General features: G+C 34.0%; 1 protein-coding gene across 8 annotated transcripts in view; it reads left to right on the forward strand.

Moving 5' to 3' along the window:
* Nucleotides 1–25,559, forward strand: part of MON2 (MON2 homolog, regulator of endosome-to-Golgi trafficking) — a 111,053-nt gene that overhangs the window by 79,025 nt on the left and 6,469 nt on the right. For 5 of the 8 annotated variants that reach the window (XM_082742509.1, XM_082742504.1, XM_082742506.1 and 2 more), the window contains 9 exons: nucleotides 855–1,483; nucleotides 6,472–6,615; nucleotides 7,206–7,223; nucleotides 7,514–7,642; nucleotides 9,717–9,907; nucleotides 17,000–17,060; nucleotides 18,208–18,331; nucleotides 21,313–21,520; nucleotides 24,306–24,388. In XM_082742509.1, coding sequence (XP_082598635.1) covers nucleotides 855–1,483; nucleotides 6,472–6,615; nucleotides 7,206–7,223; nucleotides 7,514–7,642; nucleotides 9,717–9,907; nucleotides 17,000–17,060; nucleotides 18,208–18,331; nucleotides 21,313–21,520; nucleotides 24,306–24,388 — 1,587 coding nt within the window. The remainder of the gene's footprint in view (nucleotides 1–854; nucleotides 1,484–6,471; nucleotides 6,616–7,205; nucleotides 7,224–7,513; nucleotides 7,643–9,716; nucleotides 9,908–16,999; nucleotides 17,061–18,207; nucleotides 18,332–21,312; nucleotides 21,521–24,305; nucleotides 24,389–25,559) is intronic. The other 3 variants (XM_082742505.1, XM_082742511.1, XM_082742507.1) reach the window with 1 other exon arrangement.

Consider the following 25,559-nt stretch of genomic DNA (forward strand, 5'->3'; position numbering starts at 1 on the left):
AGAACATATTATTCAGTAATAATTTGTAACTTTTCCAATATTTTTAAGAATGAGAACATCTTAAGATTTTAACATTAATAGGGGTGCCTGGGTGGCTCAGTGGGTTAAGCTGCTGCCTTTGGCTCAGGTCATGATCTCAGGGTCCTGGGATCAAGTCCCCCATCGGGCTCTCTGCTCAGCGGGGAGGCTGCTTCCCTCTCTCTCTCTCTCTCTCTGCCTGCCTCTCTGCCTACTTTGATCTCTCTCTGTCAAATAAATAAATAAAATCTTTAAAAAAAAAGATTTTAACATTAATAAAGATAGACGGATAGATCAAAGTTGTTATTAAAAAGCTTTTGTTTTGGGACGCCTGGGTGGCTCAGTTGGTTGGACGACTGCCTTCGGCTCAGGTCATGATCCTGGAGTCCCGGGATCGAGTCCCGCATCGGGCTCCCAGCTCCATGGGGAGTCTGCTTCTCTCTCTGACCTTCTCCTCGTTCATGCTCTCTCTAACTGTCTCCCTCTCAAGTAAATAAATAAAATCTTAAAAAAAAAAAAAAGCTTTTGTTTTTACCCTTTTAAGTTTTTATTTCATTCTGTATTTAAGACGGAAACATTGATGATATATTCATTGTCCTCTTTGTGTTGCTCTTTGTTCCTATATTTTAAAAAAAATTTTACTGGATTTTTGGATTTCATTGATTTTAATTCACATTGTTTATATCTTAATACCTAAGCATATTTTCCTAGTGTATAGGAATTAGAGTAGGAGAATAAAACAAACATTCTAAAGTGTGTAGTAGTAAGAGACATCTTGACTAGTAAGAGAAATCTTGATTGCTTTGATAGATTTTGTTCTTCTCTTCCTAATACAGGAGATTTTTCAAGAGCATGGGATGTTCTTCTTGACCATATACAGTCAGCAGCACTCAGCAAAAACAATGAAGTGTCTCTGGCTGCACTGAAAAGCTTCCAGGAAATTTTACAGATTGTGTCCCCTGTCAGAGACTCAGATAAGCCTGAGACCCCACCTGCAGTTAATGTACCTGTGCCTGTCCTTCTAGGGTCCATATCAGGCCCTGGCCTGAGCAGACCATTTGTAAGAACAGATTCCATTGGAGACAGACTGGGAAGATACAATAGCTCTGAGCCACCAGTAGTTACTGATGAGCTTGAAGATTTGAATCTCTGGTGGGCTGCATGGAGTACCTGGTATAGAATTGGATCGGAAAGCACTAAGCCTCCTGTTACTTTTGACAAACTGACTTTCATTCCCAGTCAGCCTTTCCTTACAGCATTAATTCAGATATTTCCCGCTCTCTACCAACACATAAAAACTGGTTTCAACATGGATGACTTGCAAAAGCTGGGAGTCATATTGCACAGTGCTGTGTCAGTGCCAATAAGTTCGGATGCGTCCCCTTTCATTCTTCCATCTTATACAGAAGCCGTTTTGACAAGTTTACAGGAAGCCGTGCTTACAGCTTTAGATGTTCTCCAAAAGGTAATAGAATTTTAGTGACTGTCTAAACAATAATGCATGTGGTTTGCTGGCAGTTTTTTAGTTTGCTATATGTTTTTTGAGATGAAATCTGGATCATCAAGACTGTCGTATATGTATACGTTGTATAAATTCAGGATTGTAAACATCCAGTTATTTTTAAAACATTGGGTTTTCTGATGTATCTGAAAAAGTGATTCAGGTTTGTTTTGAGAATCTTTCAGAAACTGTATGTATCCTCTTGTTTCCTTTCACCAACATTTTTGGTTTGATCATGCATTCCTTCATAAGAGGATATACTTTTCTGAATAACAACGTTAGAAAATACTTATATAATTAGAAAATTAATAAGGTATGGGATCATATATATATATGATCATTTAGCTCTGGAATTGTTGGGAGCCTATATTTTAAGGTAAGTAAGAATAAATTTATAAATTTTCCTCATGGAAATTTTAAAAAGAGGTATCTTACCTATGTGTGTTTTGTTACTGCAAAGAAGTTATTAAGGAGTACTGGGTATTATATAAAACTGAAGAATCACTGACCTCTACCTCTGAAACCAGTGATACATTATATGTTAATTATTGAATTTAAATAAAAAAGTAAAACCCAAACAGCTAAAAAATAAACAATTGACCTAGAAATCATTGAGTAAATCCCAATTAGCAGGCAAGACCAGATCAAAATCAAAGAATTCTTTAAACTATCAAGATAATTGCGCAATTCACAATAACGAAAATGCTAAACAGAAAAATGTCTATTGAGGAGCCAGCAATTCCAACAAAGTTGCTATGACATTCATGGTTGATCAGATTCGCGTACTGCAAGTCATGTTTTCTAATTAACTGATTGCATTATATCCAGCTGGAATGATGAAAACTTTCACAGTAAAAGTAGCGGTTTCTGTTACACCATAATACCTTTTCACTGGCTCTGGAGGAAATCCAGCTGAGCAGTAATTCCTTTGATCTCTTTAACCCGAGTTACACTGTGTAAAGAAAAATTGTGTAGAAACTTAAAATTTAAGAGAATCTGACATTTAAAAAATGTTATTTTAGGGATATGGGCTTTCAGCAGTTGAAATCAGAATAGCTATTTTATTTTTAGTGTAGAAATAAAAGTAGCCTGTCAGTACCTACTCTGTCCCCCTTGATTGACCATGCATATAGGTTGCTTATGGAGTGGCCTGGAGGAAGCTGAAAAGTTACTCTGTCATAAAGCAGAGCAAAGCACAGACCTTATAGGATGTCTGTAATCTAGAACTGTCATTCAGATATTTGACATAGGTTTTTATAAACAAAGAAGAAACAAACCTCCAAAATTCTTTTCAAGAAAAAAAGTACATAATTTTATTTTTAAAAACTTTGCTTTGGCAATGACAGAACAAACAATCATTTATTCCAACTACTAGGAATTTGTTCTGAGCTTTTACTGGCTTTGAAAACAATATATACATACCTTCAGTCTGAAACTTAGGAAGTTTTGCTGCTGTTCATTTATATCAGTTGATACCATTTTGTGTTACTAGTTTTCACGCTAACATTTATTACTTCTGTGATTATCTAAATGATATTTCATAGTACTTGGATATGAGTCAACCATATGGTATCTTTAATTTTTCCTAATAGAAAAAATTAGCATACTTCTTTATCAGTAAAAGTGTTTCTGTATTTTCTCCCAAGGTGTCAGAAAATTTTTTCACAGCAAAATTTACTTATTTTGGGACTTTATCCTTAAATTAATAAGCTATCCAACAAAAATTTTATTGATTAAATATCATTTCCTTCATAAAAACTCATTTTTGATTTCATGTTTACCCTTATATAGTTTAGGGCTTCAGGGTCACGGTTTTCTCTTGGTTTTTAAATCACTAGTTCCCACCAAATTGACCTAGTTATGCATGCCGATTTATTTATTTATTTATTTTGGGCGCCAAGATATTTTGGCTTATGTGGGAGATGAGAATTTGATGATTTGTTTTACCTAAGTTCTGAGATCAGGTGACTGCATCTGTCTTATTTATTGCTGAACTTTCTAAAGTCAGATGGCTGGGTACTGTATCTGCCTCCGTCATCAAGGCTGTCAGAGTAGTACTCCAGGAAACACCATCACATTATGTGTGGATGGTGCCCTTGGAGTTGTGCAATGAAGCCTTGCCTGCTACTCAATGGGTCAAGGTTTGGGATCTCTTTAATTATCAGCTTCTTAATCTATAAAATATGAAAATAATAGATCTAAAACTTTCTTTTTATCAAATGGGATTTGCTTAAGGCATTTTCTAAATGCCTGACACAGTTAAACTAAATGTTAACTGTTACTGTCTTCAAGTTCCCTGTCAAGGGTCTTAGTATATGAGGGGAGAGGGCAAAGAAGTCTTAATATATACAGATGCTGAAGGAATTACTGTTGAAGGACTTAATAAGAGAAACCTTGAACCATGTCAGAGGTTGGATGTCCATTTTCTGTTCTTGTTCCACATGTATTTTCAAACTGGAATAATAGGACATGTCTAGATTGCTGACTGATTCTTAACTTTTGGACTAAAATATGTTATCAGGTTCATACTGTAGTTTTTTTCTGATATGCAAACTTAAGAATACTGAAGAAAAACCAATAATAACTTTTTCTTAGATGGGATTTGTTTTTAAAAAAATGTCAGTTCCATATTATGCATCTTAAGATCTCAGAATTGCTTATTAAGTCAAGTATTGCACTATAGTATGTTTTTCTTTTTATAAAGAGCCACTGAAAATCAAAGTATATAATAATCACAGTCTTTATTTGGTGCTAAGATATTTCCAGAGAAATTGTAATACTTAGTTTTCTAAAGTAACCACACAGGCTTTTCTCTCTTTTTTAGTCATTGAAAATTAAATAGCTACTTGGTGTAATTATTTCTTTTCCTAATTACTGCTTGTTTACTCCTAAGAGTTAAGACTCAGCAAGAGGTTAATAAAGAAGAAAGTGAAACTTAACAGAAGCAGTCAGTAGAGTAAATTTTTTTAGGTATTCAAGTCCTCCATTTACTGTTATTAAGAAAAATAACCAAATATTGAAGGATAGTATTAGATACCTTTATTCTACTTTTTTACATTGTAATTACAAGATGATCTAACTTAGTCATGGCCCCATTTTGCTTATCTACTTTATATTTCAAGACTTTTATTTAGAACTCAATGGTAACATAGTAACTAAATGGTTACATCTTCTCTCAGGGAAAATAAAATTAATATATTATCTAACAGGTAATTTATTTTATTTAAAAAGCCATGGATTGCAGAAAAACATAAATGTATACATCTTTTTAAAGAAATTCCTTAAAAATTTGAAATGCTCGGGGCACCTGGGTGGCTCAGTGGGTTAAGCCGCTGCCTTCTGCTCAGGTCATGATCTTAGGGTCCTGGGATCGAGTCCCGCATCGGGCTCTCTGCTCAGCAGGGAGCCTGCCTCCCTCTCTCTCTGTCTGCCTGCCTATCTGTCTACTGTGATTTCTCTCTATCAAATAAATAAATAAAATCTTCAAAAAAAATAAATAAATAAATCTTTAAAAAAAAATTGAAATGCTTTGAAAAAAAAAATTGAAATGCTTTGAATTTTGATTTAGTACTTTGAGGGTACCTAAAGTGTAGAATGACCATGCTTTTTGTTTTGTAAACCACAAATGTATTTTAGACATTATGTAAATAATACCATTAAATATTTTTCCCACAGAGAAAAAGAAGCACTAAAATATGTGAGAGGGTGAGAGGAGAAAACACATTTGTGGCTAGGAAAAAATGAAAATGTAAGGTTTATTTTAGGTGCTTTCAGTATATCTGAAGTAATTAAAATCTGCAGTGTCAGGATACACATTTTACTCTTTGTTTTATCAAATTGCTTATAGCAATAGATTTAATTTCTTTTAATTTTTAAAAATATTCTTGTTTTAAACCAAGTCTGTATATTCAGAACATTAGACATTAAATGTATACTGTTGAAAAATTAACATATATATTTCTTTTATTTTTTTAAATAATTTTTTAAAAAAGATTTTATTTATTTATTTGACACAGAGAAATCACAAGGAGGCAGAGAGGCAGGCAGAGAGAGAGAGAAGGGAGAAGCAGCTTCCCTGCTGAGCAGAGAGCCTGATGCGGGGCTCAATCCCAGGACCCTGGGATCATGACTTGAGCCGAAGGCAGAGGCTTTAACCCACTGAGCCACCCAGGCGTCCCTACATTTCTTTTAGAAACAGATTTTCATACATGATTTATTTTGCCAACTACAATACACATGATTATTAAAGTCAGAAGACAAAGCATAGTGCAGAAATCAGCTGTCATTTCAATGAACTGATACTATCACTTAAATAGGAGAAGGGAGTTGAGGGAAATTGGAAGGGGAGGTGAACCATGAGAGACTATGGATTCTGAAAAACAATCTGAGGGTTTTGAAGGGGCCGGGGTGGGTGGGAGGTTGGGGGAACCAGGTGGTGGGTATTGGAGAGGGCACGGATTGCATGGAGCACTGGGTGTGGTGCAAAAATAATGAATACTGTTACGCTGAAAAAAAAGTAAATAAACATATTATTTGAAAGGTTAAAAAAAAGAAAAATAGAAGTCAGTATCAGTCAATATCATCTTGATCAGTGAAGTATTCTTGATGGTCTAGTGGCTGTATTACTGAATAAGTGATCCGATCGTAGAAACTCAGGATTGCCTGGGATTCCTCTCCAAGTACTTGCCCTTTTTCCAGTCTGTTAAGTAATAAATCACACTTTCTATTAAAAAGCATTTTTTTAGCTGATTAACACATTGAGCTTTTACTGTATTCAATAATAGTTTAAAATAACTTGTAATAGCTATGTCCTTCAGGGCTTATAAAAGATTATAGAATACTTACATAAAATAGGACAGTTTTTAAGATTATTTGGTTAAATGTGTATACAGTGAAGAACTTATCTAGAGTTCAGGTTATGCATTCTACTGTTCATATTTTTGCTTTTATAGGCCATCTGTGTGGGGCCAGAAAACATGCAAATAATGTATCCAGCTATATTTGACCAATTACTGGCATTTGTGGAATTTTCCTGTAAACCTCCGCAGTATGGGCAGCTGGAAACAAAGCACATTGCAAATGCAAAATATAATCAGGTAATTTGCTTTAAATTGTATTTTCTCTGTAAGATTTCATAGCTGGTAAACAGTTCTACTTAAGGACTTCGAGTATCTCAGAAATTTTTCATGTACAAATAAACTTTCATGTGTCTGTTAATAGATTAAGCTGTAAAGAAACACTGTTTGGAAAACCTTTTCTGTGTTCTTTTTTTTCTTGTTTATGACTTTCCTTTCCCAAATAGTTCTCTAGATAGTTTGGCTTTTCATGTTACATTTTTCTTCAAAGTTCCTTTCTTGACTGCCCCATCCCATTACAAAATGGCTTCTAAATCCCTAAGCCTAATCTTGTCTAAAATAAATAGCTGCAATGCAAAATGAAGAAATCTGTGTGTACTAAATAAGTTGTCCTCTGCTGGTGTGAAATTTAGTTGGATTTTACCCAAAAGATTTTTATAGCCATAGCTTGAAAATTTTGGCTTAGGGGAAAAGTAAATTTCTGAGTGCATGCACAGGCTGATTTTGTTCACTCAAGATAAATTAAAATTTTACATGGTCCGAAAAATAGTTTTAATGTGTATTAACTTTTCTCATTCTATTTGTCTTGCAACACAATGGAATCACAATAGATCCAACTATTTGCACCGGTGAGTTAAATTTCCTGAAATTGTCCTAACCTATTGGCAAAAAGTAAAATACATCTTTCCCATTTCTTGATAGAATGCTCTCTGTCCTTTTTTTTGATAGTTTTAATTTTTACCTGGCTGAAAATTGTTCTTTCGTGAAGTACGTATCTATTTGAAAACTTTGCATGTGATATAATGCAGCCTAAAACCAAGGACTGAACTTTAAGACAAAGAAGGTTTCTCTTTGAAAGCAATATGATTTAATTTAATCTCATTTATTTTTAACTCCATGTGAAAATATTACTTTTTAGGCGGAATGGGTAGCCTTGAATTATGTACCGTTTGCTGAAAGGTCTTTAGAAGTAGTTGTGGATTTATACCAGAAAACAGCCTGTCACAAAGCAGTTGTGAATGAGAAAGTACTCCAGAATATTATTAAGGTACCTTTTTCTTTTTAATTTCTATTTTTTGATGAAGACACTATTACTGAAATTACTCTTTAGGTAATAAAATATATATATATATATATATATATATGTATATATATGTATATATATGGTATACCATATATATATAGAGAGAGAGAGAGAGAGAGAAATGGAAAAATATTTATATTATTATTTATAGGGACTTTTCTCCATCATTCATGGATAGTATTTAGGAAGCCATTCCCAGTATGAAAAAAAATTTTTTTAATGAAAAATATTTTAAAATAAGTATGCATTAGATTTTTTACAGTTCTTAAATTATGCCACAAGTCAATGAAGGATCCTGTTTCTTAGGACAATACTTGTCATACTTCAAGGTTGATGAGCATTCAGAGAGAAATTCACAGTGCCTCAATTTAACTGATCATCTGTATTTTATTTTTAAGCCAGTTCCCTAGTTTATGGACAACCATTTTTAAAACTCATCTCTGGTTGATTGTGTCTGATTCCTCTGAAGTTTATTTCTTGTTTTTTTTTCCTGTGTTTTGAAGGGCAGATCTGAACCTTGCCTTCTGTTTACTGAACAAATACAGTCCAATTTGAACCATCAGGAAGACCTTTCTCTGTTCCAAAGCTCATCCTTCTCTTTGTATTTCTCCTTTTCTTTTTTCCTTTCTTTCTTTCTCCTCCTTTCTTTCATTTTCCTTTTAGCCTTGTAAACCATATCTTGGAAAGAAGATAAGAACTTTCTCTTACTTTACTTCCTACTCAAATGGCCATCCTCTTTCAGCTTTTCTTCTTTTCCAAATTCCTTTACTGTAAACAGCTTGTGTCCTTCACCTAGTCACCGCTCACTCTCAACCCACTGCATGCTGGCTTACTTTCATATTGGGCTTCAGAAATGACTTAAAATTTAGAAGATCAAATCTTTAAATCCTATGTCTTTTTCTGATTATCTTCCCTATTGTATGATATTGCTGAAATTCCCAACTGGAAGTGGAGTCAGGTTTCCCCAAAGCACATGGGGAGAGGAAAAGGATAAATAGATTTGGCTAAGCAGATTGTCTCTTAGTGGAGGCCCAGTTCATGCTAACAGGTAATGGTTTACTGTGTGAGTAGTTAGTAGTAATTGTGTGGAGGGTGATGAAATTAAGTTTTATATTTCCTCCGTAACCATGAAATGTGAAAATGTATTTCTTCTACTCCTTATCGCTCTCTAACTAGAATTTTTATATAAAAGCAGGATTTTCACTTTAATGCAAACGATCTGATTGTATGCTGAAACTATTGATAATGCTCTGAGACAACTCACTGTGGTAGTTTGGTCCGTTTGGTCTTTTAGTTGCTGGATAGAACTATGACTCTTGGAGTTCATTCAAATTAGTTCTTCAATGGTTTATAGCAATCTACCTCAAAAGTTGACTAGTTAAAAATAAGTCTGAACATCGTAGTCACTATACATAACTGAGATGCTTTATACCTGTATCCGCAAGGGTTAAAGATTTAATAAATTGTCTTTTGAATTATGAATTTTACTGAAATAACTTGGAAATGGAAAAAAGGTACATTTAAATATTGGAGTAGAACATAAAATTTAAAGAACTTTAGAGATAAAACATAAGGCTTCAAAGTATTGATGGTTTAGGTTATGTTTACCTAAGCAATAATGAAAAAAGCAAGATATTGATCTCTCTTAGATGTGAGAACGCCATCAGCCAAATTATTTTCTTCTAGGAAAACTATGGCAAGATGTTCTAATTAAATAACATTAAGTTGAGAGAACCTGCAAAATTTAAGTTTGCTACTCCTATCTTAACTTTTGAGATAAGATCACTGTATTTTATGATGAGAAACTGAAGTTCAAAATGCTGTTCCTTATTCAAGGTCATTGTTTATAAAATGGAGTCAGAATATCTTTCTAGGCAGTAGATTTGAGGACTATGTCTGAAAATTGATCTTTCTAGAAAATAACCTTTTTAAGTGAAAATACCTATGCTATTATTTTTTTCTGCTTTAGTTTTTTAAGTAATTAAAGTGTGTATATATTTTAATTAATACATATCTTAAACTGTCTTTATTTTCACAGACACTTAGGGTTCCTCTCAGTTTGAAATATTCCTGCCCTTCCGAAAGCACATGGAAATTAGCAGTATCTTCTCTTCTCAAAGTTCTTTCTATTGGGCTGCCTGTTGCCCGGCAGCATGCTTCTTCTGGGAAATTTGACAGTATGTGGCCAGAACTAGCCAATACTTTTGAAGACTTTCTCTTTACCAAAAGGTCAGCTTATTCAATTTTATAGTTTTAAGACAGTCTCTCAAAAAGTATATAATAACTGCAATTGATCTGAAAACAGTATTTCTCATCATTCATTAACAAAGTAATTATTAAGATTGTTCCATTATATACAGAGCACAACTGATTAAACATTTATGCACTAGTACAGTATCCATGAACAAGTGGAGGTTTTTGGTTTTCACGCTATTCTGGATTCTAAGACAGGACTCTATAAGACTATATGGATGTATCATAATTAAGGTTTTGACTCAATGAAGCTAAGAAGATCTGTTTTTTAAAATCTGCTACCCATTTGACATTGCAAGAGGAAACAATTTCAGAAAATCAGTATTTTTACGATAATAAATAAGATTAGTGGTGATAATGATCAGCTCTTTAAGATGCTGGGTTTGGCAAAGAAGAGTGGGATTTTCACTATATGATATCCACCTGAGCATTTCCTGATCCTCTTTTGACCCCTCACTGAGAATGGGATAATTGGAACACACACTGAATTTTTTGAAGGAGGAATTGTCTGTGGGTTAACTTAAATTTTGCTGTGTGAAAGCATATCTGGTATTTCAAAATTGAAAGTAATTACATTCTCATTTCTGTTTCCACAAATGGTTAGATTTTGTTTTACTTTCTTTTATATTTCTCATCTCTAGATATGTTATGGATACCAATGCAAGTGTACTTTTTGTTTTTGTAGAAAAATTATAATGACTCACAAAACATATTCAAACAAATTGTGTTTTTATCTTCAACCCTGAAAATTGGAGTTCCTCTGTGGACTCTATGTTAATTTGTATAAATCAAGTAGGTTTGGAAATTTTATACTTTTTCTTTCCCAGTTCTCTATCTGGATATGCATGTTGCTTTATCAATACAAGATTTAGAGCAGGTTTTTTAGCAATAAGTAAACTTTTCTTTAAGAATTTCTTTTCCAGGGCGCCTGGGTGGTTCAGTGGGTTAAGCCGCTGCCTTCGGCTCAGGTCATGATCTCGGGGTCTCAGGATCGAGTCCTGCATCGGGCTCTCTGCTCAGCGGGGAGCCTGCTTCCTCCTCTCTCTCTCTCTCTCTCTCTGCCTGCCTCTCGGCCTACTTGTGATCTCTGTCTGTCAAATAAATAAATAAAATCTTAAAAAAAAAAAAAAAAAAAAGAATTTCTTTTCCAGGGCGCCTGGGTGGCTGAGTAGGTTAAGCCTCTGCCTTAGGCTCAGGTCATGATCTCAGGGTCCTGGGATCGAGCCCTGCATCGGGCTCTCTGCTCGGCAGGGAGCCTGCTTCCCCTCTTCTCTCTCTCTGCCTGCCTCTCTGCCTACTTGTGATCTTTCTCTGTCAAATAAATAAATAAAATCTTTAAAAAAAAAAGAATTTCTTTTCCTGGGGTACCTGGGTGGCTCAGTCAATTAAGCATCTGTCTTTATTCAGTTTGTGATCCTGGAGTCTTGGGATCAGAGCCCCTCATCTGGCTCCCTGCTCAGCAGGGAGTCTGCTTCTCCCTCTGCCCTTTACCTTGCTTGTGTGCTCTGTCTCTCTCTCTCTCTCTCTCTCTTTTGCTCTCTCAAATATGTAAATAAAAATCTGGAAAAAAAAAAAAGAAGAATCTTTTACTATGGCTGTCTTTTTTTTTTTTTTTTAAAGATTTTATTTATTTATTTGACAGAGATCACAAGTAGGCAGAGAGGCAGGCAGAGAGAGAGAGAGGGAAGCAGGCTTCCTGCGGAGCAGAGAGCCCGATGTGGGGCTCGATCCCAGGACCCTGAGATCATGACCTGAGCCGAAGGCAGCAGCCCAAACCACTGAGCCACCCAGGCGCCCCACTATGGCTGAGTCTTGCCACCATCTTACTTATTCTCAAGTTTCTTATTGCATATTCTTATTAAGTTCAGTTTTATGAAATGATTTTTGTTTGTTTTTGTGCAGGAAAGTAGAAAGTGAAATCAAAGTTCTAATAATAGATACTGTACATCTCATGTCGTTTTGTGTTAATGCAGCTGTACTATAACTTCATTGGAGTCTTTTGCCCAACAATGGCCCTACTTACAATAAAGGTTTTAGTATATTGGGTATGTTAAAAAATCATATTGCTTAAGAAGCAGCCAGTGTAATGCACTGACCTCGGGAGTTGGGCCACCTGGATTCAAATACCAACAGTTACTTTGTAACTGAGATATTTTCATCTATTAAGAGGAATGATAATGCTACCTAACTCATAGGGTTACTATGAGGGTTAAGTCACTTAAATTAAGTGACTGCTTAGAGTATTAAGTCACTTATTTTATTTTTATTATTTTAGAGTAGGTGCGGGAAGGGCAGAGGGAAAGGGTGAGAGAATCTTAGGCAGCATGAAGCCCAACGAGGGGCTCTGGCTCACAACCCTGAGATCATGATTTGAGCCAAAATCAAGACTTGGCCACCCAGATACCCAAGTATTAAGTCGCTAAGAAAAGTGACTGCTTAGAGTAGTAGCTGGCACATGAGTGCTTTAAAAATGCTTGCTACCACTTTTATTATCCTCATTATTGTTATTTCTTTTCTTTCAGAGAAAGTTATATTATACATACCCCTTCCCATGAAGCAGACATATTTCAAACCAGAGTTTTAAAGACCCAAACTCTAAATAACTGGGAGTAGAAATTTACTTCTAAATTTGGAATTGCTTATAATGGCTAGAAAATAATAAAGGCACTAAATTCTGCTGTCATTAACACAGAATCAGCATTCTAAGTTGTGATTATTTTAGTTATAGATTTAAGCCTTCTGCTACCCTATACTGAGAGTCAGGAAACCCATGACCTGCTTTGGACTCTGCCACCTACTTTCTGCTGACTTTAAACTGGTTGTTTCCCTTCAGTAGGCATCATTTTTCTTAATTATAAAATGAAATGAGTTGATTAGTTGTAGAAGTCCCACTAGTTTATACGTTTTCACTTAAATTTTTCATCATTGTGAAAACAGCTAAAATGGATAAAGCCAGTTTAGTTTTTATTTCATAGTTCAAAAAAATTTTTTTTAAGATTTTATTTATTTATTTGACAGAGAACACAAGTAGGCAGAGAGGCAGGCAGAGAGAGAGAGAGAAGCAGGCTCTGCACTGAGCAGAGAGCCTGATGCGGGGCTTGATCCCAGGACCCTGGGATCATGACCTGGGCCAAAGGCAGAGGCTTTAACCCGCTGAGCCACCCAAGTGCCCCTCATAGTCCAAAAATATTTTAAGGCTCAAATTGAATGCTTTCATTAGTTGGTTGAAGTTAAAAATGCAGTGCTCACGAAGAGAACTTAAAAACAATGTGTATTTTTATTTCATGAGAGGGCTTTGTTTTTTGTTTTCCAAATAATTGATTACTTTGGAAATCACAAAATTTTGTTTTATGTCACATATATATTTGTTCTATAACTGAAGTCCAGCACTAGTATTTGAATAGTGGTGTTTCAGAACATCGCTTGGAGTAACAAGACATAGGTTTTTAGATAATACTAATATTTGAGTATATTTTATCTTGGAACATTTATAAACCCTTTAACTTCTTTAATATATACTCTAAGACTGTGAATAACCATGCCTTTCTCTGATATTTCTTAGCTTCTTTTTGGTCTGTAAACTGTTTTGCAAGGCAGTGTAACAAAGAAATACAAATTAATCCAAGGGGCCCCTGGGTGGCTCAGTGGGTTAAAGCCTCTGCTTCAGCTCGGGTCCTGATTCCAGGGTGCTGGGATCAAGCCCCGTATTGGGCTCTCAGCTCTGCGGGGAGCCTGCTTCTCCTCTCTCTCTCTCTGCCTGCCTTTCTGCCTACTTGTGATCTCTATCTGTCAAATAAATAAATAAATAAAATTAAAAAAAAAAAAGGCAACAAAATTAGCTAGAAGAAAACAAGGACTTTGGATATAATTGAGGATTATGATAAGTAAATACTTTAAATGAGAAAAAGAAAATATATGATTAAAGATGAAAAACATAAACATTGTGATCAGGTGGACACTTGAGGTTTATTAGGAATTCATTCAGTCCTCCTTAAAGTATTTAAGGAGAAATGTATTTAACTTGTAGAATACACGTGGCCTAGTGAGAATCATACAATTAGTGGTCAGTGGACCTTAAGTTTAAAATCACCAAGTAGTTCCCAAAAGAAATCAGGTGAAACATATTCATACAAAAACTTGTTCACTAATGTTCATAGCAGTATTTTTCATAATAGCTAAAAAATGAAAAAAAAAGCAAATGTGTTTATCAGCTGTTGAGTGGATAAATTAAATGTTGTCTGTCCATAGAATGGAATATTCAGCCATGAAAAGAGATAAAATACATGCATGCATGCATGCATGCTACAATATAGATGAATCTTGAAGATATTGTGCTAAGTGAAAGAAACCAGAGATGAAAAGCCATATACTGTATGATCTCATTTATATAGTATATCCAGAGTAGGCAAATGCATGGAGACAAAGTAGATTAATGGCCACAGGTGGGAGGAGAAGACAATGGGGAGTGACTGCTAAAAGTACAGAATGTCTTCAGGAGCGATGAAAATACTCTAGAATTGAAAGTGGTACAACTTTGTGAATATATTAAAAAGGACTGAATTATACATCTTAAAAGGTGAAATTTATGGTATATGAAATTATATCTCAATATATATTTTTTTAATGTACCATGCAGAGAGAACTGAAAGAAATTACAAATAATACTTTATCAGTTTGAAGGCTCTTTTATGTCAAATAAAGTTTCATAAAAATAACTTTAAAAATCGCTAACTAACCTCAGTCTTAGAGAATTTAAAGATCTTATGTGGCCCATTTCTGCCTGGATTACTGACAGTCTCTACTTACACTTTATAGGTAAACTGTGTTAATTATTAGTGTTTTTAAAAAATTCAACCAGTGTTTTTTTATATGCTCAAAGTGTTTAGTAAGGATACTAACTCTAAGTTAAAGTATAACAGTTAGTTTGGGTTTTGAGATCAGAATACGTAATCTAGGGACACCTGGATGGCTCAGTTGCTTAAGCGGCTGCCTTCAGTTCTGGTCATGATCCGAGCATCCTGGGATCAAGTCCCACATCGGGCTCCTTGCTTGGCAGGGAGCCTGCTTCTCCCTCTGCCTCTGCCTGCCACTCTGTATACCTGTGTTTGCTCTCGCTTCTCTCTCTATGCAAATAAATAAATAAAATCTTAAAAAAATACATAATCTATGCACGATCAAATAATTTTCCAATTTTATTGATCACTGGGATAAGGAGTACTGAACTTTTCAGTTTCTGACTTGGTGTGCTACCTTCTTTTAAAATATTATAAAATATTTATAAAGTATATTAAAAATCCATTTAAATGGGGTACCTGGGTGACTCAGTGGTTAATAAGCCTCTGCCTTCGGCTCAGGTCATGATCTCAGGGTCCTGGGATCGAACCCTGTATAGGGCTCTCTGCTCAGCGGGGAGCCTGCTTCCCCTTCTCTCTCTGCCTGCTGCTCTGCCTACTTGTGATCCCTGTCAAATAAATAAATAAATAAATAAATAAATAAATAAATAAATAAAACCTTTAAAAAATATATCCATTTAAGTGTTTCTGCTATATGATTCCAATAACATTAATATTATTAGTGTCTGTTCGTAATAAACTTTCTTTAAATTGCTAATCAGCCCATCCTTAGTTACCTCCACCATCTTCAGAATTTTTGTATCAGTTAACACTTACATTACTTGATTATAAATTTGAATTAAACAGTTTTATCTCTAGAGATACAGAAAGATTCTGTGAAGCTACTTTAGTAGTAGTGGTTATGAAATTCCCACCATTGGTACAAATTTGGGTACATGTCTTTAAAACTTTTTCTGTAGTTTCCTACTACCGGATTATAGTTAGTTTAGGACTTGCACACCAAAATGCAGGTTTCATGCAACAGGGACTGGGTCCCATCTTGTTCACAGCTGGATCTCATAGAGTGCCTAATACAGAGTATTTGGTACTCAGTAATTTGTTGGATGAAAAGTAGCTTCAAACAAAGATCTGGTAACCATAGTAGAGTATATTTGTATGTGTGTATATTCTAATACTTGTGTGTATATTCTAATACTTGTAAATAGGAAGCACTTGTAAATAGAAAATACTTGTAAACAGAAAAACCAAATAATACCAAATAAAGCAAAAATAGCCCTAGGTATAAAGGTGTACATTATGCCTCGAATCCTAAATATGATAACACTATTTTGCATTTACAACATGAAAGAGAAGAATTTAAGCTCAAACATCAGAGAAGTTTAGGGTCAAATTCTGACCTTGTCATTTGCTTATAATACATTCTTTGTCATATTACTAGCATTCAAAGCCTCGGTTTCCTCTTCTGTCAATTACATGAGGATAATACTACATGTGGTTACTGTTCAATCATAGGAAGTAATACAAATAAAGCTCTTCCTACATTGGCTGTCTCTGTGACTTTAACTGTTACTATTATTGTAATAGGCATTAACATCTGATTCTCAGCAGTTTTCAAGTAGTTTATTTTTCACTGCTTCACAAGTTTAATACCATTTTACTGTTCATTCTTAAGAGTCACGTGGTTTAAAATTCACCTTGGTACTCACAGAATGTTGATTTCCAGTGATCTTGCTGGAACAATTTTCTGCTTTTTTTTCCCCCCCCAGATGTTCTCTTTTTTATTGTAAAGATCTTTAATATATTGTGTTTATTACAAATTAGTGATTAATGGTCAGTCTCTCCGTGAATAGTCCAGCAGATAACCAAGACACTCCACTGGCAATATAAGTGAATTCAGGTATCATCACAGTGGTAATTTTTCTTGTTATTACAGATAATAGTAATATCCTCACTCTTTGTTACTCTTTCATTCATTAGTACTGAAAGTACAGATTTTATTTAGTTCTGGAATGGACCAAGCATTTTTGTAGCTAGATGTTCATGTTTGTAATTAGTTTAGTCACTTATCTTATTAACTTTAATTAAAAATACTGTTTTTTTAAATAAATGGTAATGTCTAACCTGGGTGAGAAAATACTTTTTGTCATTTGAATGCTGTTTATTTCCAGAGAACATTTTACCTTTTAAAAATCAAGTGTTTTGTTTATTTTTTTAGCATACCTCCAGATAATCTCTCTATTCAAGAATTTCAGAGAAATGAAAGTATTGATGTTGAGGTGAGGAAGCTATTTAAAACATTTTCCCATAAACATTTGTGCAAAGCAAATAGTAGAAATGTTGGAACTATAAAATTGCTAAGAGAAAAAGTAAAGTAATAGGTTTAAGATTGAACCTAAAAGCAGTAAAACTCTCACATAGATTAAAGGTTAGTTTTGAAAACACTGACATGATTTCCTTATACTTGTTAGCTTTGTCTCTAAATACGAAGTTGTGTTCATTTAATAATTTAAAAAAGCAATTGATTCAGTAAAATCTGTCAGTTTTTGAGCATGTATTTGAGAGTTTGCGCTGTAGTTTGGCAAACCAGGTGTTAGTGGTTCAAACTAATCAGTAAGTTGTTTAGAATTTTTTAAGTAGGCTGTATGCCCAACATGGGGCTTCAGCTCCGCCCTGAGATCAGGTGTCACACAGTCTGCTGACTGAGCCAGCCAGGCGCCCCTAGGTTTTTGTTTTTAACCAGCTTTAGATAAAATCTCTAGAACTCTGGAGGCACATAATGAGTGTTTTTTTTTTTTTTTTAATTGTAAGTGGAACTTAAGGAAGTAGTTCTTTATGGGTTCTTTGTTGGGGGAGGTGTTTTGATGATTTTCCTTTAAGTGGGATAAATGATCTTTTAAGTAAATCAAATAAGTAAACTACTTTAAAGTGTTCATTGCCTTTTGTCCTGTGTTTTAAAACTGTTGTAAACTCCTTTTTCTTCAAAGGGCAAATTAATGAATTATATATTAGAAGTGAGCTGTTTAGCAAAAATGAATATAACTTTACTTTCTCTTTTGGCTTATTGTTTATGATTCTAAAAAGGTGATTTAACCAGATTTATTCTTAAATCTGTTTTGGATATTTTATTCTAACATGGATACATTTCATATAAGATCAACATTTATTAAAATGACTGCATAGTAAACAGTTTATATTATTGACTGTTTTGTAATTTACTATTAAAAAATAAATTATTATTATTACTAAGGTGAAATAGGCTACCCATCCTGTATGTTAACATTAAAATATTTGTGTACTTTATTAAGAAAAATCCTTTAATAAATTTTCTTTTAAAATAAAATTTAGATTTTAGTCTAGAAGTTATCATTTGTGTTGGTCTTTTTTAAGAAAAAAATGCATTTGAGTTTACCTCTTTTGTTTTAGGTAGTTCAGCTTATCAGCACTGAGATACTACCTTATGCCAATTTTATTCCTAAGGAATTTGTTGGTCAGATAATGACAATGCTTAATAAGGGCTCAATACACTCTCAGTCATCTTCATTTACGGGTATGTTACTTTAATGATTTATTAAAAATGTTAGTAACTATTGAAGCACTTTGGATGAAACTGATTATAGAAATGTTTAGTCCTATGATTGTGGTAAATTGTGAACTTGAGAATTGTCGGATAAATTTTAAGAATGTGATAGAATATTAAGTTTTATATGGAGAAAATGTGAATATTCTGTGAATTATGTGTTATGATTTAAATTGCAGAGCACTTATGAAATCTACCCAAGTCACTGTTGGCTGACACAAGTTAACAGTTTTGTGAAATCATGGATTATTGGGAAGGAATAAGTGTATGTTCTACCACCTAGTGTTTGGCTAACTTCTATGAGTCTCAGTTTTGTCATCTGTGAAATAAAGATATTGATATCAGTTGTTCAGAGTTATAAATTACAGTTAACCAGTTAAAACAAATAGATGCTATAACATTGTTAATGGAACTAAGTTTAGTAAATGCTTACTATGTGCAGGGTATTACACTAGAATATTACCTCTTTCCTCACAACGTTTCTATGAGAATAGTTTCCACCATATTGAAGAGGGAAATAGGTTTAAAAAGTTTGGAAAAATTATCCATAATCTAAAGTCTGGAAGCCAAATTCATCCTTAAAAAGAATTCCATGCTTTTCATTTTATCATGCTACCTTATTGGGAGATAATACTTAAATTGCCTTTTGCTATTATTTCTTTTTCTAAACCTGTGCTCAAAGGCTAAATGTAATTGTGTGGTATCATTACGTGACTTTTCTCTTGAGATGATTAAAAAATTTTTAACTTTGTGCCATGCATATCCATTATCCCCGGAATTTACCAGAGCCATGACTAACTTCTGCTGAACGGTGCTGAACACTTTAAAGAGCATGTAAATGCTCACAGTTTGGCCACTAGGTGTCTCTCATACTGCTTCGTTCAGAAACTACAGTAGTTCTTTTTCCCAGCCCAGATAAGTGATAAAAGTGATCGGATAAGTGTAGATTTAACAAATATAAAAATCTCAGGAAAAAAGATTAAATACTATTTATATGTTAACACAGTCAACTTTTTATTATTAAGAGTATATAAAAATTTCTAGATACATTTTTATAAAAGTATTACAAACTATTTATAATCGGATGTAAATATTTTAAGCTAAATAAGGACCACTGAATTGCCATGTATACCTTTTCAAGCAATTTCTGTCTTGCCATTTAAAGTATTAAATATACCAAGATAAAATAGGTACATGGACATTCTTCCAATGGCTTTGCTATATGACACAAACTTTTCAGTTTGAACTTGCAGGGCCTTTTAAAACATATATATGGAAAGCCCTCTATGCTAAAATGGACCAATTTATAAAAACTTAGGTTCCAGGGATTATTTTTGGTCTACCACTCTTAAGTATGACCTGATAGCCAAAGCTATCAGAGAAAATCTTCCAATGTGAAAGACAAAAACCAAAACAGATGAAGAGGGAAGAAGAAAAGCCCAGAGGAAATGTAAATTCAGGGCCACAGACACATTCCACTCCCAAAAAGCACAATTATAATTAGGATGTTCAAAGAGATAAAAGATTTTACATCCATGAAACAGAAAATGCTATTAAGAAGGAGCAATCAGTATAAGAAAGAGCTCATAGAAACTAAAAATATGACCACTAAAATAACACGTTCAGTGAAGGGTTGCAAGAAAATATAAGGAAATAACCCTGAAAGCAGAGAAAGAAAAAAAGTGGGCAATATGAGAAGAAAGATGAAAATGAATCCAAGGGGTCTAACATCTGACAATAGGTCTTCCAGAAAGAGAAAATACAAAGCAAAGCTAAAAGAGGAAATTATCAAAGACATAAACCGAAGAAATCTCCAGATTAAAAATAGTCACTCAGTAACCAGAACAGTGGAAGAAAAAAGATCCACAGGAAGATCCACAAATTTTATGTTGTCATGAAATTTCAGAGTACTTGGGCTAAAGAGAAGATTCTATAAGATTTCAGAAAGAAAAGCAAAAAGGCCGACACAGAAGGATTTTGTCAAGATGATACTGGACTGTTGAGTAGCAGCATTGGATGCCAAAAGACATGAATACAGTGGCTTCAGAGTTATAGTCGGAAAGAATTTTTAACATGGAGTTTTATACGTAGGCCCACCGTTGTCAGAGTATAAGCACGGAATGGTAATTCTCAAATGTCAGCATGCATTAAAGTCAGTTCCAAGGGCAAGCTATTGCTGGGCTATAGTCTCTGAGCTTCTGATTCAGTAGGTCTGGGGTGGGATGTAAGAATGTGCATTTCTAATGAGTTCTCTGGTGGTGCTAATGCTGCTAGGTAACACACTTCTTTAACTACCAGAGTAAAGTAATGACATTCTTGGAAATGCAAGTTCTGAAAAATTTTACTTCCTATTCAGTCTTTCTCAGGTACTCCAGAATGTGTTCCATGAAAACAAAGGAGTAAACCAAAGAAACCGAGGGCATGGATCTAGGAAGTTGGGTATAAAATAAGAGAGAGTAAAGACAATTCTGAGAGTTTGGCAGACTATTTGGAGGATATAGCTGGATGGCAGGTCTGGAGAGCAGCTAGTCCACACTAGAGCAGAGGTCTGGCTCTGGGAAAGATGTTGCCAAGAGGAAGGAGGAAAGGGAGAGAGGAAGGAAGGAAGGAAGGAAGGAAGGAAAAAAGAAAGAAAGAAAGAAAGAAAGAATCGCAAGTTTGACCTTGTGGAAAACTATTTGATAGTGCTGTCAAGGGTATAAAGGGTATAAAATTGTCTTTGTCTAGGTAAGAAAAATATTATGTGGAAGTGATGAGAGTGGACAGTCTTGCCTTGCTTTTGATCTTGCAAGGAGGAAAATTGTTATATATATGCTTTTAGCTGTAAGTTTTTCATAGATGGCTTTCATCCATTGAAGAATTTCCTTCTATTTCTAGTTGGCTAAGAGTTGTTATTGTTAAGGTTATTAATTTAGCCTTTTGTTAACCATCAATAATTGTCAATTTTACAGAAGCAGAGATTGATATTCGTTTGAGAGAGGAATTTTCTAAAATGTGTTTTGAAACATTGCTCCAGTTTTCCTTCAGTAATAAAGTCACAACACCTCAAGAAGGCTACATCTCACGAATGGCACTCTCAGTGCTTTTAAAGAGATCTCAAGATGTGCTTCATCGCTATATAGAGGATGAAAGATTAAGTGGTAAATGCCCTCTTCCAAGGTACAGATTTTATTTTATAGATGAAGGAAATATGTTATCTTAATTACTATGAATAAAAAAAGCTCTGAGCACCAAATTGTTTTCATAAGTGATTTGATGTGACCTGAAGCTGTTTATAATTTTATTTTATACAATGTAAATATTTGTAAGTTTTGCTGCAGATATATTAGTGTGTTTTATTATGGGGTACTCTTTCAGACTGCTCATGGAGGTTAAGTAATGTATATGTACCAAGTTTCCTTTTGGGATTTAAAAGAAAATTTTGAATTCTAAAATATGTCTTCTTAAGGATTTCTGGATAACGACTTCTGGATCTGTATGAGCACATGGGTGTGACTCTCTCTAGAGAGAAAATAATGGTAAAACATATTCCACAAACTTCCTAGTTTGTTTTAGTTATTTTTAAATTTTTCTGTAAGTCCACTAGCCATGTCTTAGATCTTCTTTTCTTCTTGCTTGCTTAATTAAGCCCTTGTTCCTGGACTAATTTGCTTTCCATTTAGCCATGCTGTGTTAGTAAAATGGACTCTAGGTCTTTCTGCTAAGCCACGGCTAATCAAAGTTGGGGTAGAAATCAGAATTCATCAAAAAATGCAATCACAAATTATGGTTATATCACCAGTCTGTTTTTTAATATGGGAATTAGAGTTTAAGGCAAAACAAATGAAACAAAATAATATTGGAAGACAAAGTTGTCAAAGTCAAGAAAGAATTAACGAAAATCATGATAGGTTCCATCTCATATAAGGTAGCATTGGAAAGGTAAATCACCACTCCTAAATCCTTGTGTACATTCTTATTTACTTATAATAAATTTTTGAAGTGAGAATTAACTTGTCAGAAGATAAAGACATTTTAAAAGCTTTTGATGTGTATATTACAAATTGCCTACCCGAGATTTCTACCAATTTACATTCTCCTAGGAGTATATAAATGTCCTTTTCCTCAGTTGTTAGCATTTTAAAATTATTTGCCAGTTTATGATTTATGTTTTTAAAATTTGATGAATGAAAAATAGCTACATAATAGTTTGCTATTATTTTTTAATTACCAATGCTTACCAATTCTTAAACATAAATTATACCTTCTCATATTCAGAATTATATGTGAAAAATTTCCAAAGACAGGTGTTGGTAATTTGGTTATGGGCATAATTGAAAATTGATTTGTCAGAATTGATCTCTGAAGTATACTTTGAAAAGCAGTAATAAAGTTGCTTTGCTTGGAATGTTTTTTATTTATTAGAGTATAACATTATTTTATTTCAGAAAGTAATTTTTCCTCTTTTTATGTTTTCAGTGTTTATTGCTTTTAAATTGAGTCTTATTTATAGTTGTCTTATAAAAGTGTTATAGTGTATCATCCTGTGTTTGACTCAGTATCATTACATTATTTTCTAAACTACAGTGCAACACAATGACATTCCTCTATGCTTTAAAAGGAAACTTGAGGGGCGCCTGGGTGGCTCAGTGGTTTAAGCCGCTGCCTTTGGCTCAGGTCATGATCTCAGGGTCCTGGGATCGAGTCCCGCATCAGGCTCTCTGCTCAGCGGGGAGCCTGCTTCCCTCTCTCTCTCTCTGCCTGCCTCTCCATCTACTTGTGATTTCTCTCTGTCAAATAAATAAATAAAATCTTTAAAAAAAAAAATAAAAGGAAACTTGAAATATACTGTTGTAGTAATAGAAAAATCTTTTTTGTAGAATGAAAACACAGATTTGTATCAGGCCTGAGGAGACTATTTAGGGAGAAAGAAGGGAATCAAGCTACTCTTGATCCTTTACTCCCAAGTTAATTCTTCATTGCTAATGTCTCCAAATAATCATGCTTTAGGATTAATTTTGAGCATGTTTCTTTTGTTGTATTGGAAACTTTAAAGGTACTATCATACTTTTTTTCCCACCCCAGTACTATTGTAATTTTTTTTAAAAAATTCACTTATTTATTTAGAGAGAGAGATAGAAACTTTAAAGGTACTATCATACTTTTTTTTTCCCACCCCAGTACAATTGTAATTTTTATAAAAGATTTACTTATTTATTTGAAAGAGAGAGTGCAAGAGGGCAGAGAGAGAGGGAGAGAGAGAGTCAAGCAGACTCCACACTGAGCTTAGAGACCAACACAGGGCTTGACCTCATGTTCCTGAGATCATGACCTCAGGATCCTGAAATCAGGACCCGGAGATCACAGGGAGCTGAAACCAAGTGTTGGACACTTAACCAACTACACTACCAAGACGTCTCTAAATTATTGTAATTTTAAATGTCCTTTTAACAGCATGGTAAAATTATATGCCAGGAGGTAGTAGTAGTCTTTATTTCCATTTAAACTTTGGCAGATCCCTTTTAGGACTAGTTAGTTAAAAAGGAAAAAAAAAAATTTGTAGAGAAGCTTTAAAAGGATGTATAAAATACCTTAAATTTAAATAGTTATGTGAAATATCTTACAAATAAATTTAGATTTGCCTGAATAGATGCCCCCCTTTTGAAATGGATAATTTATGATAAAAATGTAAATCTTATTTGCACATTGAAGTACATATTAATAAAATAATTTTTCTTTTCTAAGAATTTAAAACTAATATTAACTTTGCATTGGATTGTGTCTAGTATTTTTCCAAGGTACATCTACTTGTATAGAGATGTATAACTTGTATAGAGATGTATAACTTGTATAAAGATGTATACAATAACTTGTATAGAGATGTTTTACTTGTATAAACCTAGTAAAAAACAAACATGGCAAATCTTAAAATCCTGATGGAAATAATTTCCCATCTCTTTTTCAGGCAACAAGTAACGGAAATCATATTTGTTTTAAAAGCAGTCAGTACTCTCATTGATTCACTTAAGAAAACTCAGCCTGAGAATGGTAAGTGCTTAGAAACTCAGTTATTATAAACTCATAGCACTTACGTTCTATTTCTGATGCACTTTACTATTATTATTAAGTTAACTGAATTTTAGGAATATAACAGTTATTTGGCTTTCTTTTTTCCAGGCCTTATAACAGCAAAGAGTCAAGTCCATTAGGATTTAATTAAGTAAAATTAATTTGTAATGTTTTAGCTTCTTTATGTTAAATAACAGTGTTTTTTTTTTGTTTTTTTTTTTTAACTAAGTTGGTCTGAATTCAGAATGTTCCATGGATAATTCATAGTACATATATTTTTAATGTAGACCATCACTTGAGTTTTTGGGTAGGTGTAGGCTTCCATCCTGCGTTTGTATTGAATAAACTATACAACTTTGAATTACTTAATAGCTTTTCCTCATTTGTTTCTCCTTCCTGTAACTCATTCCTTTTTTTTACATTCCTCTTCTTTACTCATTCCTTTTTATTCCATTCTTTACATTATTGCCAGAAATGATTTTTTGTGCAGTTTTGATCGTTCATTTACCTATCTTTGTAAAACAAAAAATTTTCATTTACCATTACCTACCAAATGCAAAGAGTATTGTTGTCAAACCCCCTTAGATGTATGGTTTATTTCCATTAGACCTCACATATCCTGTTTTCCCACCAAACTAAAATTCTTAGTCTACCCAAGTAGTCCCAACCTTTTGCTTATTTCAGTCTTCTGCTTACATCTATCTAGTTCAGATATCACTCTGCTTTTAAGCCTTGTTTTTAATCCTTAATGGTGAGTGATTTCTCTTTTCATTGAATTTGTAGCATGTATACCTTTGTCTTAAAGCACTCTGTATGTGTTACAGTTATATACACACATGGCTTAGTTCCCTTAACTTGTAAACTTCTTGAGAGGCTTTTTGGGACATGCTTTGTTCTATTTTGAATGCTCTGCATTGCAACACAAAGTGGTTTGAGGACAGGATAAAGAGCTGGCACCAGAATATAAGTTAATTGTGTCAGTGAACACAGTGGTTCAGTTGACTTTTTTTTTTTTTTTTTTGTAAGATTTTATTTATTTGACAGAGAGAGACAGTGAGAGAGGGAATACAAGCAGGGGGAGTGGGAGATGGAGAAGCAGGCTTCCCGCTGAGCAGGGAGCCTGATGTGGGACTCGATCCCAGGACTGGGA

Source organism: Mustela nivalis (assembly GCF_964662115.1).
Source record: "Mustela nivalis genome assembly, chromosome: 7".
Lineage (NCBI taxonomy): Eukaryota > Metazoa > Chordata > Mammalia > Carnivora > Mustelidae > Mustela > Mustela nivalis.